Source organism: Brassica oleracea, chromosome C9 (genome assembly GCF_000695525.1).
Source record: "Brassica oleracea var. oleracea cultivar TO1000 chromosome C9, BOL, whole genome shotgun sequence".
In the NCBI taxonomy this organism is placed as follows: Eukaryota; Viridiplantae; Streptophyta; class Magnoliopsida; order Brassicales; family Brassicaceae; genus Brassica; species Brassica oleracea.
Genome location: NC_027756.1, coordinates 11,727,777 through 11,743,163, shown reverse-complemented (window position 1 = coordinate 11,743,163; position 15,387 = coordinate 11,727,777). Strand labels below are relative to the sequence as shown.

Here is a 15,387-nt window from a genome sequence, read left to right as displayed (position 1 = left end):
TTGAACAACACCGATTTTTTTCTGAAGACAATTTGAATATCGGAACGGGAACTTGCCCATTGCTTTTAATATGTAACTCGCTTCTTGAGCAAATATCCGGCAAGTCCAACCTCGATTTTATGTTGTCTTTTGTCTTCCCTGGGACATTCAATATTGTATTCATGATGTTCTCAAAGAAATTCTTCTCTATATGCATCACATCAAGGTTGTGGCGCAGAAGGAGATCCTTCCAATATGGTAACTCCCAAAATATACTCTTCTTGTGCCAGTTGTGATGAACACCGTAAGAATCAGGCATATTACGAGGGACATGCCAATTACCACCCCAGCGAACTGTTTCGTTAGCTCCGTAGTAGTCGATTTGCGCTTCAATTTGTTCTCCAGTTAGATATGGAGGAGGAGTGTCTCTCACAACCTTTTTGTGCCTAAACAAATTCTTGTTTCTTCGGTACGGATGGCCAACTGGAAGAAATCGACGGTGACAATCGAACCAACTTGTCTTTCTACCATTCTTCAGTTGAAATGCATCTGTCGTTCCATTACAATATGGACAAGCTAATCTCCCATGTGTAGTCCATCCAGACAACATCCCATAGGCAGGAAAGTCACTTATGGTCCACAAAAGCATAGCTCGCATCGTAAAATTCTTCTTCGTTGAGCAGTCATACGTCCTCACCCCTGTTGACCACAAATCTTTCAACTCTTTTATCAGTGGTTGTAGGAAAACATCAAGTGACCTTTTTGGATGCTTCGGACCGGGTATTAATATGGTCAAGAATAAAAACTCCCGTTGCATGCACATCTCCGGTGGCAGGTTGTATGGCGTAAGAAAGACAGGCCACAATGAATATTGTCTCCCTGACATTCCAAATGGACTAAATCCATCTGTGCATAATCCGAGGTACACATTCCGGCTATTGCTAGCGAAATTCGGATGTACTTTGTTAAAATTTTTCCAGGCTCTTGCATCTGATGGATGAGTCATCTCACCATCCGTCTGAGTATGCTCGGCATGCCACCTCATCTTTCCAGCAGTCTGCTCCGATTGGTACAATCTTTTCAATCTATCTGTAATTGGTAGGTACCACATCCTTTGGTACGGTACCCTATTACGTCCCCTTCCTTGCGGCTTGAATCGTGGTTTCTTGCAGAATCGACATTCTTCCAACTTCTCATCATCTCCCCAGTAGATCATGCAGTTGTCGATGCAAACATCTATCATCTCCGAAGGCAACCCAAGACTATAAACCAGTTTCTGAATCTCATAATAAGAATCAGCAGACTCATTGTCTTCCGGCAAATACTCTTTAAATAAATCTGCCCATTCGTTCATGCAACTTTCAGGTAGATTGTGATCAGTTTTAATATTCATCATTCTAGCAGCCAATGACAATTTAGAGAGACCTTCTCTACAACCACTGTAAAGTGGTTGATTTGCCGCATCTAACATTTCATAAAACTTTTTTGAATCTATGTTAGGTTCTTCATCTTCATCATCATGAGCTACGAATGCATCAGTTACCATATCATGAACCCTATCATAATCTACCATCGGCTGATCCTCCTGATGGTAACTATGTGCATTATGCAATTGATGATCAACCGGTTCTTCTTGAAAGTTGCTATTACTACTACTAGCTTCATTCTGATCATAACTATAATCTTCTCCATGTTGAAACCAGATATAATAATTTGGCGTGAAACCTCTATTTACTAAATGCTTCCAAACATTTTCACGATTTGCCAACTTTGAATTGTTACATTTCCTACAAGGACAGAATATTTTACCGCTTTCTTGGGCGAGCGGTGTAGAATCTGCTTGATGCATAAAACGCTCCAACCCAGCAAGATATTCTTTCGTCACTCTCCCGTTAGCATCTCTATGCATATACATCCACCTCCGCAACTCGAAAATATTTCCCAAGCCCGACATTTTTTTCACGTTTTTTTTCTTGTTGGTGTGCTTAAAATTATGTTCAAACCTCCATATATATAGAAAATTTTCGAATCTGGTAGTTGAATTTTGCTAGGAATTTACGACGAAAAATTAGGTTGGTGGCAAAAAAAACGTGTTAAGTTGGTGGATTTCTCGTTCTTTCCTCGTAAGTTATTTCCTCGTAAAAATCATGCTAAAATTACGACGAATTTGCGACGAAACACATTTTTCTCGGAAAAACCACGTCAACTTACGACGATTCTACGAGGAAAAGCTTTACTCGGTATTTTACAAGGCCATTACGAGGAAACTTTATTTCCTCGCAATTTCATCGTTAAGTCATCGTAATTTCACGAGGAATAGTTTTCCTCGTTAAATTTCCTTGCTAAAACTGTGTTTTCTTGTAGTGAAATTTTAACATGGGAGCCTGAGTAGTATGTTCTGTTTTTCCAGGACATGATTGTTCTTTACATATTTTTAACCAAACATCTTATGCTCATTGTAACTTATTTATCGATTCTTTATAATTCAACTGGCGCACGAGGGTGGACGTGGAACCATGAGGATGGGCAAATTGCTTGGAAAGATTTGTTTAGGTCTTATAAAAAGTCGAAATACAAATATATTAAAGCTAAAGAATGATTCATCATTCATACTTTTTTTACTGCACTTACGCTTTCTAGTCAAAGTGGGTCAACCACAACAAGTATTCGAAGACATCTACATTAATTAAGAATTTTTTACAGCTAGAGACACTTTCTCACATTCCAATTAAACTACAAGACACTTATCACTTGAGACATACTTTCCTTTGTCAAAAAGACTCTTATGACCTTAAACTAAAAAGAATATCTCTCCTCTTCTTATTTCTTTTTTTTTCTACTTTATGTTTTCATTTACTTTTATCTCAAGTTTTAAAATATATTAAACAAAAATAACAGTCATTATAAACTATATATAAAATTCTCTATCTTTTAAGATCCATTTTCATATATATATTATGAAAATATTAATGTGTAAACAAAACTAAATGTGGACGTGGACACAAAGCGTGGATAACAAAATTATAAATTAGTTGTGGACACGTATATCTTAACAAAATTATAAATTAATTATAAACTAGTTGTGGACATGGACAACATTCCTTCGATTCCATTCATCATCTCGGGATCTAAATTCAACTGTAATCAAATTTGCATTCATCCACATCATAACAAAGTGCAGATCCCTTAGTTCAAAAATTTCTGACATGCAAGATCTATTACTCTCCGACAGAAGGTAAACGCTTCTTCGATTTTTCTCTCCGCTCATACTCACAATATCATTTCTTTCTCATCTTGATTGAAGTTTAATTACAGATAATTTATCAATTGGGCTGAAGAAGCCAAGTGCTCGTGTTGGAGACGACGAACCCACTGCTTTACTCTCGTTGGTGGTGGTACTAAATCTAAGGAGAAAGCCGTTCAAATAGTTGGTTAGTGGGATTTTTAGTAAAATGAAAATTTCAATATTATCTTTTGTAATGAATCTCAGAAGGTCCATACGGGAGAGAAGAATAAAAAAATAGTGGAGTTTCTATGCAAATCAATGGTATTCCTTAGAAGTTCTTTGCAGTGACAACCAATTGTATCAAAAACATATGTATTGGCTTTGTATCATTCCACAACTTGTCCTATCAAAACAAAAACAAAGAAGTTAGATATGGACAAAAAAAAAATTCTTTTGGTGAGGGTTTTGATAACAGAGTCTGTGTCCATGTTTTGTGGTATAATTTTAGTAACATGAATCCATGTCCACGTATTGTTGTATAGTTTTATGGAATCAAACAGAGAGTTTGTCCACGTTATCTACTATAAACACATTAACATCGCATGTCCACATATTACTCATCATTCATCCACACATCACCCGTCCACAAATCACCCAACCACGCATCACCCGTCCACAAATCACTCATCTACATATTACTTGAGTGTCCACAAGTGTCGTAATCATGAAGGGCAAAATTGTCCATAATTTGTCGCTGGTCCACAACAAAGTGTGTCACATGTAAGAAGTGTCTTTAGATGTAATATAAAATCAAAAAGTGTCCTTTAGTGTAATCAACTCATTAATTAAATGACTTCTCCCACTTTAATTAGTAAATTCAGTGTATTCGTTAAAAAGTGTTAAGAAAAGCTATCTCATACATATACAGGTAATATGTACAAATTATCATATTAAATTTTATCAAGTTGTAAAACTATCATCAATTGTAACATATATTTTTAAACAACATATTCAGAATAAATAATCAAGGGCTATGCTAGAAAGCTTCGTATCACCACAAAAAGTTTTGTTGAAATATCTTCATAATGGGAATGGTGGAGAAGAATACATGATCTAAAATTTAGTTAGTTTATTTTTTTCAAATAGCATGTTAAGTTTGCCTTTTACAATTTAGTGACAGAAAGTTGGTATTGTTGTAATTTAAAATTATAGTTAAACATTGCTATTTATTTCAACATAGTTTTTCTCAAGAGATTGTTTTTATTTTTGTGGTAAACCGAAAGCAAGAAATGATTAGAAGCGTGTGGGCTCGTATAAGTAAGAAATAAATAAGCACACGCATAGACAATGCCACGTGGCGACAGCATAAGAGATTCCAAAGTTTCCAACACGTTACACATGGGAAGCTTCTCCTCGTTAGTACGCTCTCTGCTCTCTTATTAAAAACTCTTTGGAGAAAATTGTTCAAAGTCCAAGGGCATCTCTAATCTCATTCTATTTTTCTCTCTAAAATAGAGTTTAGAGTAAAAATGCTTTAATAGTACTCTATTTTCTATTCTATAATAGTGTAAATTTATTTTTTACTCTATATATAGAGTAGTTTTTTTTTATTTTTTGTTCATTACTCTATTTTTCATTTTAAAATAGAATACCATTGGAGCAACATCCAACTCTATTATAGAGTTATTCTATTTTAGAGAAAAAAATAAAGTAAACCATCGGAGATAGTCTAATTAAAAAACACAAAATTTTAAAACGTCTATAACAGTTCCTTGATTTTTTGAGTGAAGAGCATATAGCCTCCATTGTTGATTATTCACAAATCTCTGATCTATTCACCTGATCTCATAGCTTATGTCTTTCGGAAGGAGATAGCTTCATGGGTCTATTAATTGAGAATGGTTATGCAAACTTAAGGATTAGCTTCTTGATACATTTAAAATTCTTATTTTTTTGAATAAAATGTTACATTTGATTAAAAAAATACAGTTTTACATCGAATCTAACATGAGATCTTAACTATTTTTGTTTTGGCATCAGAGGCCTAAAGAAACTCAATGTGACAGAGGAGAAGGTTGTATTGCTCCCAGCCACTCTTGGAGAGCAGTATGAAATCTTTGATCTCTCTGTTGGTAGATTGACAGGAGACGATTGCGAACAAGTCTGTTAATAATCTGGTAAAGAGTCATAGGTGAACGTGGTCTTCCCCATGCTTGAGCGCATTTCTTTCTTTCCAAATCATGCCTGAAAAACATATCGGATCGGAAAGAAACGGATCGTGGGCACTTGGGCAGTTTAGTATCAGGTAGGCGGTCTACAATTTCCCCCACTCTGGAGTATATTCTTCTTCCATTAGAAAAGCCATCAACTTGTGCCACACTTCTGAAGAGTAGATGCATGAGAAGAAGAGTAGATGCATGAGAAGAATAGGTCGTTCCGGGTTAGAATACCCATTAAAATACCATCAACTTGTGCCACATTTAAAACTCTTTTAATGTCATTTAAATCTTGTAGTGGGAAATGGCTTAGAATCTCTCTTTTTTTTATTAACAAAAACCTAACAAATATACCATACACTCTAAAAAAAAACTACGGTTTTGTACCTTGGAAGTTTTTTTAGTTTTTGTGACAAGTTTGAATAAAATAGCAAATATTTTTAAATAACACATTTATTAATCGGTTAACAAAATCCGGTTTTGTTTTGATCAAGACTATCAATAAAAGTTAGATGACAAAATTTTTATTAATGAGTAAATATATTTTCATTCAATAACAGGAAAAAATTCTACACATTGATATTAATTCAAAATTTTAATTTCCTTTTTTCCGAATAGATGATACAAATTTGAGAAATTCGAAAAAAAAAAGAACAACTAATCTATGCTATTGTCCCCTTGGTACAGAATCAAATTTTCCACTTTTTGACTTTCACTAGCCTTTTTGTAACTAAAAATTCATACCATTATATTTACCGTGCAAAAAAATTAAGAAAAATATAAAACATGAAGTAGTCAAGCATGTTCATATATGAAAAATATTTTTGGATTCAAAAATAAATTGGAATAGTAAGTTCAAAAATGGGCTAAAAGTGTTAGAATATCAGATCTACCATCTACGGAGACTTAGAAAATGCAGTCTAGATAAGACACAATGATCTACCATACGTAGAATGCGCAATACACCAAAAACACAGTGATCTACCATACGTAGAATGTGCAATACACCGAAAACATATCTATCTAGTGTGGAAGAATAACAAATCTACAATTCCTTCTTTGTTCTGTATTTTTGGTAGATCACATGACATACTAAATATTCTCATATCTGTCTTGACAGAACATACATTCTACGCGGTTTTCTTTTATCTATAAACTCAGTATTCCCTATCTACGAGTTCATCTCTTTTCTAACATTGGTAGAATGTAAGTTATACTAGATTTTTAAACAAAATCCAAAAATTTAGGAAAAAGACGGTTACAGAATATTTCCTAAATCTATTAAAATGTTTTTTTGGTTTCCTTTTGAAATATTGTTCCCTAAATTTGAGTCTTTTTCATTGGACGACGGGATCCATGGTTGATGATTGGTTGAAATGACGTTAAGCTTGGTTTGTGCCCGTGATGCCAATTATAAAGACTAATAATATCATTTCCCAATTGGTTAGCAGGTCGAAAAGTTCACATAACTGATCTCTAGATTAAGATTCGAATTGTTGTATTAGTGGCTTACGATTGATGAAAATCCAGATGGTTCTGTCAAAGAAATAGTTCTTGATGGGATTGTATCTTCACATTAAGGAGACACCAGTCTCTAAAGAAGCAGTGGGAAGAGTTGGGAAGCTGCTCCACGGTTATTAACAGGCATCGATATCTCTTAACAGCATTGCTTCTTTTGGCATTCCTCTGCACTGTTTATCTTTACATTGCTGTTACTTTAGGTGCTAGGCACTCCTCCTGTTATGGCTTGACTGGGAACAACAAGGCTATCTTTCAAAGCCATCTCTAAAGGGAAACTCAAATTTTTTTAATAAATTGTTCTTGTACTACTGCGTTCTTTTTTCCGTTTATTGATTCAGTGGTTCTATAATGCCATTTGTGTGTGCTAATAGTTTCTTGCGTCTAGATATACTAAGTTTGTGTTAACAGAATTTATAAGCACCAAGCCCGTCTAGCTCCAGTTGGTAGAGCTCAATGCTCTTAACCTTGTGGTTGTCGGTTCGAGTCCCCATGGTGGGCGTATTATTTTTTAAGTCAGTTGCTCTGGTAACTCCGATGTGTGAAAACTCCCATTTTATATGGTAAAGACGGTGGTGGGCTTTTTATCATTTGCGTTTACCAAAACATGGTTGAATTTAAAGTCTGCAGATTGTTGACTTTAGAATTTTGCAATTCTCAAACGCTTGATTCACTGTGTGGGAAATCAATTAACTTTTGTTCAAGCCAACGATAACAATGCCCTATTGTTGCCTCTCAATCTACCTAGCAATCAAGTAAAAAAAAACACAAAACTCATTCTGCAGATCCAGACACATCAATCTTTTCTAGGCTACCTTCAAATTCTTGTGTTTCCTGAGCAAAACCATCAAACTCAATGAGAGAATCTGTCCAACAATGCAGCCTCCTATAGCTCCATAACACACACATATAGGCCTCTCCTGTTAAAAAGAATAATTGGTATAAGCATACCAAGCTCTCGGATGTAGTTCCAGAGAAAGATATATTACCTGCCACGGCCTTTCCCAGTCGAGTCGCATAGGCTAAGCTCCAAACCATAAACAATTTCTGCATATGCTGGAATAACAATAATATATTATGTATTTCCACTTGGTTTAAAAGAAGAAGAAAATACGTTACAGAAATATATAACCTACTTTATCGAAGCGAATGCACGATGCCAATCAGTCCACGATGCACCAAAAACTGCAGTTGCTGGTTTGAACTATGAAATTAAAAATTATTAGAGACAATCAAAGGATTGTTCCAACAATAAACTTGAATCAATTTGAGTTTCTAAGCCATTCAGTATTTTACTAATACATGCACATCAACAAAATCTTTTTAAGAAATCATACTCGAAAAGGGGATCTCAAAACCTAACCTTCAATTTTGGGAAAAAAAGAACCGAGATGAAAATCGAACACCTACGTTCTTAATCAGATATGAAAGCTTCGTCCGCCTCGTGCCAACGCCGATTTACGCTGTTAGAGAAAACAAGGTCTCTTAGGGTTCATAGAGAAAATAAGGTTAGAAAAACAAAGGAGGAGGAAACAAAAAAATACCACAGATGAAGGAGAAAAGAAAAAGGAAATATGGCACACAACTTAGAGTTCGCAGGCGAACCAAGATGCGCCGAAGAGAACACGTTGACGGCGTACACTGGAATCGTCGACCTTCCATGGAGAAGCGTTGGAGACAGTTGGATTTTGGGATTTTTTAACTTTATTTACATTTATTATACCATATTATAACTCTATTTAATTATTATTTATATTTTTACATTTTAATTATTTTTGTAAATCTAATTATGAAGGACCAAATTGGGTTTTCCTTATAATTTGTACTGAGGGGACATGGATCAGTAAAATTATTCTAAGGGGACAATAGGTTAGTTCTTTTGTTTTTTTTTCTCAAATTTCCCAACAAATTTCGTCTTCTTCTTTCACTAGCCTGTAAATTGTAATCACTATCTTTTTTATATACATCCATAAAACAAATACTAAAAAATTATATAACAATTTAAAGAGAGAGAAAAATAACTGTCCTAAAATGATTCAACAAGAAGTTCAGAAACTTCACTAGATTCAGACCAAAGCTTATGATTAAACGCCACTTGAAGATCATCAGGTATAAACTGTGTACGACACAGTGGACATGTTATCTGATTATAATCCATCATCCAACGGTCCAAACATCCTTTATGGAATATATGCCTGCAATTCGTCAGCCGTCGGATCTCATCGTGGTTCTCGAAGTCGTAGAGACACACCGCACAACATTCGGACTCGGGTAGGTTTAGATCCGAGAATCTGACAACGGGCAAGATATCTCCAGCTAGAAGCGCTGCTGAAAACAAGTGAGGGTCTTGGTGGCTTGAGGTTGGTGGTGGCTCGGGCCATGAAGATGAAACCGGTTCGGGTTCTAGGAAATCGGGTAAACCAATGAGCCAGAAAATAGTGGAGATTAGTTTTCGGATCAGACCTAAGAAAGAGAGTAAATGAAGGAAGATTCTTGGGAGAAGGAGCTCGGAGTAGCCCACCGGAAAACCCATTGACTCGTCGTCAGAGAGAAAAATGGTAACAAGTAAAGATAATATACAGGAGAGAGAGAGAGAGAGAGAGAGAGTTTTGGATTGTGAGTAAAAGATCAAGAGGGTGGGGTTTATATATAGTTGAGTGTGTATATATGTATATATCAATATTAGAAGTGCTTAGTTAATTAATTATTACTTTGTTAATTTAGTAGTCAATAATTTGCTTTTATTTTGCGTGTTGTTCTTTTTTATTTAATTATATTTTGCTTGATGAAGGATATAACGAGGAATGTGGTGATGATGTTTCTTTAGGTTATAAAATAATATATGACTAATTATTGACTTGTGTTTTGCTCATATTTATAGTAACAGTTCTTTTCTTCTACATGCCATATATTATATAAGTTTTGTGATGTGCATTCTTTTATCACCGGTTTCATATTGAACCGGTTTCATCTTCATGGCCCGAGCCACCACCAACCTCACGCGGCATGCTCCTCCATTACTTTTAGATTTCAATATATCAGGTTTATAAGGCTTAAAAAAAATTTCATAACCATTTAATTCTATTCGATAAATTTGTTAAATGGGTTTGTTATGTTAATCACGTAACAAATTTATGGAATAGAATTAAATGGTTATGAATTTTTTTTTAAGCCTTATAAACCTGATATATTGAAATCTAAAAATAATGGAGCATGCCGCGTGACTACTGAAATTTGGCTATTTTCAATGTTCTTCTCAGAGAACTATTAAAGTATTTAATGTAAATCCGGAAACATGCCAGATAATTGAGGTAAAGGCAGATCGTCGGGTTCGTTTAATTCCAATTTCTCTAACCTTTATTGGAATATGTTTTTGGTTACCATCAAATTAAGTTTTTTTTTTTTTTTTTTTTTTTATCAACGACATTACAGACTCATATTACTCTGTGAACCACACTGGGAGATCTTGATCCATGTGAACTACAAAAGACGTTTCCTTCCTATCGCTGCGTGCTAAGCTATCCGTCATCTTGTTCTGCGTTCTTGGTACATAGATAATCTCTACTCGGAAAAAACTCTCTTTCAGACTGTTTATATCTTCCAAATAACTTGCAAACTCTGGTCATTCTTCTGGTTCTGAAAGCATCTTCACCAATTGAAAACAATCCGTTGCGAATTAAGTTTTTTATTGTAGGAATATAGCTTCATTCGAAAAAAGTATCCATGAAAATAGGGTCTTCTCACATCCATTGAAATTACAATGTATTCTATATATAAAGTTGTACCAGAAAATCTGATTTATTGGATAGCACAATGATAATATACAATTCTTGATGAACTTTGCATTAAAAACCAAATCAGTATATTTATTTATTTTCACATGACTAGTTGAGATATCATCAATCCACATATTTGTCATTTCTTGTTTGAATCTTCACTTATTGACTTCTAATAGGTATTATTATGACATAAAATTAACTACGTACGTAGAAAGACTTTTGTAGCTCCTCGAGTTTGATTTTGATTCCGTTTGATATACGTCTAGAATACAATATTGATTAACCAACCAAGAATATTTGGGGATCTATTTTAGAGAGGGGGTCATATGGGTATCTGACTAATATGTACGAAAGAGCCAAAGCAGCACTGACCCACCTCACACCTTCTCCATCTTCTCCTCCAACATTTCACATTCCCCTATTTAACACTTTTTGTTGCAAGTATATATACATTAACATGTATATAACTTTACCAATATTTCATTGGATAAATTTTCCCAATTAATTAAGCTTTTATGTTTAGTCAACATTTTAAAAATGTACTTTGGAAAATTTGAGTTCACCACATGTTTAAAGGTATGACTCTATGAGAGTACAAAAATCATCAGACTCTTGTCTCCCACATACATTTAAGCAGATCAAGATTACAACACATTCATGTGAATATTATATAGAAAGATGAGTTTATAGAATAATTAAAAAGTGTCTACTATATTAATTTCACTAACTGTCAGTTCTTGGCGTTATTAGATATATATTAACAGAAAGGCCAGCTGAACCCAGCAAAGATTAATTCCTTCGGTCTGGACAATTAATTTAACAACCAAATTCGTTTAAGAAAGTTAAGGGGGAAATAACGTTTCTTTTAAGTTATTAAAGAGAGAAACATTCTAATTTGAATTATTTAGGTAATTTGGTTAATATTACAAAAGAGTTTTGTTCAAAAAGTTAAGATAATTACATATTTACATCCAAGGTTCTGTTTGGATTTAGTTTGTCAAACCGTTCAGATGTCTATAAAGATTTAACGATCTTTGATGCGTGGGCGTGAAAATTTGACCCATTTTAAGCATAGTTTCTTTTGTTTACCTCTTCTTTTTTCAATTCAAATGAAAATATCAAAACTTTAAATTTGGGAAATTAGATAAATTACAACGTAGTTTTTACATTCAAACTTGTTGGAATTAAGCTTCGGGCCCTTTATAGATCGGACTATGATCAAAACCCTAAGTACAAACTTCAAACTTTGAGCCAGGGAGTTTTTTTTTTTGAAACCCTTAACCAGCGTGCTACTGGCTAGTGATATATACTCTTTATATATATTGGATTATGATCAAAACCCTAAGTTTCTCTCGTATGTATGTTACGTAAGTTCATAATAATCAATTAAAATATAATTTTAAAACCATAAATTACAGTATAATATTTGCAATAATCAGCACTGGCTTGAACAAATGGAGTGGTTTTGTAAAATGTTAAAGATATGATATGCACTGTCGTAGTATCTATTATGTAAAACATAAAAGTTTACTATACATATAGAGACTTTGTTGTATTGGTAATGTACGGATATTACTGTAGAGGCAACATGCTTTGCAGAACTTAAACTATTATAAGAAAGGGGGACAGTAAACAAATATTAAAAGAATTTTGCTTTTAAGTTTTAAAAGTAGAGTTAAACATCTTTAACTCGAAACTTGTCTGCTAATTCAATGGATAGCTACAAAGTTCATTCCAGTTTTGCATGTCAGACACTGTCGTTTTGTCAGTAAGCGACCAACTAATCACACTATGTTAATGATTCCATATTTAACCGGTTAAAACTCATTTGATTTTAGTTCATTTTTATACTTGCGCAGGTATATTGTTGGTTTAGTAATAGTAAACACACCTGATTTTTGCTTGCTTTTTAAGATTTTTGAGTTCTTCCTAGAATGAAAATAAAAAATAAAATGGAGCTCTTTGTTGTTATTTTTGTTACTTCTGTAATTAGTTCTCAAATGTGAACAAGGCACACTATGTTAATGATTGGTCATGTAGACTGACTGACTTGGGCCACGCTTTTTCTTTTTGAAAGCCTACTCTTTTCCTTTTCGCTAGGAAGAAAATGAAAAAAACTTATTTCCTTTTTTTATTGGCAGTCACATTTATACATAATAATTTATCATCCGTATTTGTCAGACCGTACCTTTGCCTCTGTGGATACGCAAATCATGTATGGCGAGGGACACTTAATACATCTACTATTAGTAACTGCATAACGAATATGTAGTTAAAATTTGTATCTGTTAATTGATATATAACATACTGGGGTTGTATCAAAATCATATGGGATTAATTATACAAAGAAACAATGCAACATACTGTACTGAAAATAGTCCTTTCTCAAAGAAACAAACATAGCTGTAAACTGTAACATGTAATAACTTAAGTTTTTAAAAACATGTAATAACTATTAAATGCTAACTAATTTTATGCAGTTATATAATACTTCGTGTTGATAAAATAACTAACACACTACCATTTTTTCAAACTTATAATAACAAAAGGTGTAAATCAAAGGTAAACGGAATGCTAATTTTCTATATAATAGCAAGTTAGGGAGATCAATACAAAACCACTAAAAATTATCAAATATATTTTCTGTAGTCTGTAGATGCATTTATCCAAACCACGACAAGCACAGCCACCAATTAAATTTAAAATTTACAATGGATTATATATATATTTATTTTATTTTTATCAAACCATTATATATATATATATTATCGAGTAAACTGGTATATATATAGTAACACTTTTAATAACAAATAGTTGAAAAAATAAAAGAGTTACCGAAATAGTACAAAGACAGCTAGCTAATACAAGACCTGAAGCATCGAATCTATTGTCTCTCCTTGTACCAGGCAAACTAACGTGCTCTCCATTCACGTTACTCTTTGTAGTTTGTACCTTTTCCCCAAACTAATGTCTTCTTGTTTTCTTCGTTGGTTTTAATATGGATTTTTAGTAATAAAATCTTTCAATTGAAGATAAATCGTAAAGAAAAAAAACTCTCAACTAAAGATTCGACGAAAAGAACCTTTAATTAACTTTAATTTTTTTAATGTCAGTCACCTTTCGTCACAGTATTTTAGACGGAAAGCATTGACAAACATTAACGGAATTAAAATTGAGGATTTCTTTCATCAAAATTTTAGTTGAAAGGTTATTTTGTAATCCATTTTTAGTTGAAGGGGTTTACTACTAAATCCCCTTATAATATTAGGTAAAATATTATAGATATATGCATATATTTAGCGGTATAGTAGATCTGCTATACTAGTATAAATGTTTAAAATTAAAATCAAAATGGATTTGTGTCTTTTAATAGAAGTTTTCTAGTGTAATACCTTTTTTCCTGTCAACTACATCACTATAAGATTTAGCACAAAAAAAACTACATAACTATAAGATAGTATATACTATACAGTATATAATATTTTAGTTTGTTTTGAAACTACGTATGGTTAATATTAGGCCTCCAGTGGAATCGATTATCTTAACTGGCTATGTCTACGCAAAGTGACAAATTACTTTTGCATTAAACCATATTTTTATCGCCCACCAAACACGTAAATTTTAAAATATGACCTGATGAAATAGTTTTAAATCTGTAATGTTGGTTGTTAATTTCACCTGTCCTTAAGAAAAAGAAAAAAAAGCTCCATTTCTTGTCTTTATGATTTTCATCACATGATCTTTGTCTATTATTATTATTGTTTTAAATATTCTTCAAAATCAAATTTTTACATTGTTTATATATAAAACTGATTAATTACTTCATTTTGGTTCGATGATTGGTCTTCTTTGAATTGATTAATTGAACTCACAGGCCTTCGTGGATGCTTGGAATATATATTGATGCCACGGTGGAAATGCAGTGCAGACTTATCGTTGTCGCAGCCATTGCATGGAGAAGCTGGTATTAATTGAAAAGGAAATTATGCAGCTGCGAATGCACACGCATTCTAAGGATATTAAAATTTGGAGAGGAGAGGGTGATAATTTCAAACCAAGTTTTAAAACAGGTCAGACATGGCAGATGACGAGACTCATATCGCCTGAAGTTTACTAGCACAAATGCATATGATTTCCTAGTGATACTCCAAAGTTCTATGTTGTCACATTCCGGGTCCGAGCCCAATTTTTAGTGACAAGGCCCGTGATGATTTGGCCTATATAGAGAAAACCCCTTCCTCTTTTATAAAAAGGAGACAGCCCCTTAGGTTTTCTCCAGAGACTCAAAACCAGCCCTGCCCAGTTAGAGAGAGAGCAGCCGCCGGCCACCAAACCACCACCGGAGCCACCGCGAGTCACCGGAGCACCGCCGGCGACCGTGTAATCTCACCGGAGAGGAGATCTCGCCGTGTTTCGATCCCTTCTCGTCGTTTTCTACTATTTTTCTTCTAGATCCAGCAACTGGTGAGGGTAAGGAAACCCTAATCACTCTCTTTAGATCTCTCATATCTCTTTCTTCTTCTTGATCTCTGATCTAGGGTTTGGGTGGAAACCAACTCTTTTTCTTGTAGATCTGGTTAGTAAGGATCCATAGAACTCAGATCTACATCAACTCTCATCTCATCTCGCAGATCTAGGCTAAGGTGAGGGCTTGTTGCAATCTCTATCT

General features: G+C 34.0%; 2 protein-coding genes and 1 pseudogene across 2 annotated transcripts in view; 2 read left to right on the top strand and 1 right to left on the bottom strand.

Moving 5' to 3' along the window:
- Positions 1-6,797: 6,797 nt before the first annotated feature.
- Positions 6,798-7,232, top strand: LOC106314325 (annotated as a pseudogene).
- A 1,604-nt stretch (positions 7,233-8,836) lies between these two features.
- Positions 8,837-9,568, bottom strand: LOC106315826 (E3 ubiquitin-protein ligase RHA1B-like). Its single transcript, XM_013753655.1, has one exon. It carries the CDS (start codon positions 9,470-9,472, stop codon positions 8,966-8,968), a length of 507 nt encoding a protein of 168 aa, XP_013609109.1. The 5' UTR covers positions 9,473-9,568; the 3' UTR covers positions 8,837-8,965.
- A 4,655-nt stretch (positions 9,569-14,223) lies between these two features.
- LOC106314324 overlaps positions 14,224-15,387 on the top strand; it is a 4,908-nt gene continuing 3,744 nt past the window's right edge. The window contains exon 1 of the mRNA XM_013752216.1: positions 14,224-14,282. Coding sequence (XP_013607670.1) covers positions 14,224-14,282 — 59 coding nt within the window. The remainder of the gene's footprint in view (positions 14,283-15,387) is intronic.

What these genes read in the sequence shown, in the direction of transcription:
- LOC106315826 (XM_013753655.1), bottom strand. Translation starts at nt 9,472, where the DNA reads ATGGGTTTTCCGGTGGGCTACTCCGAGCTCCTTCTCCCAAGAATCTTC.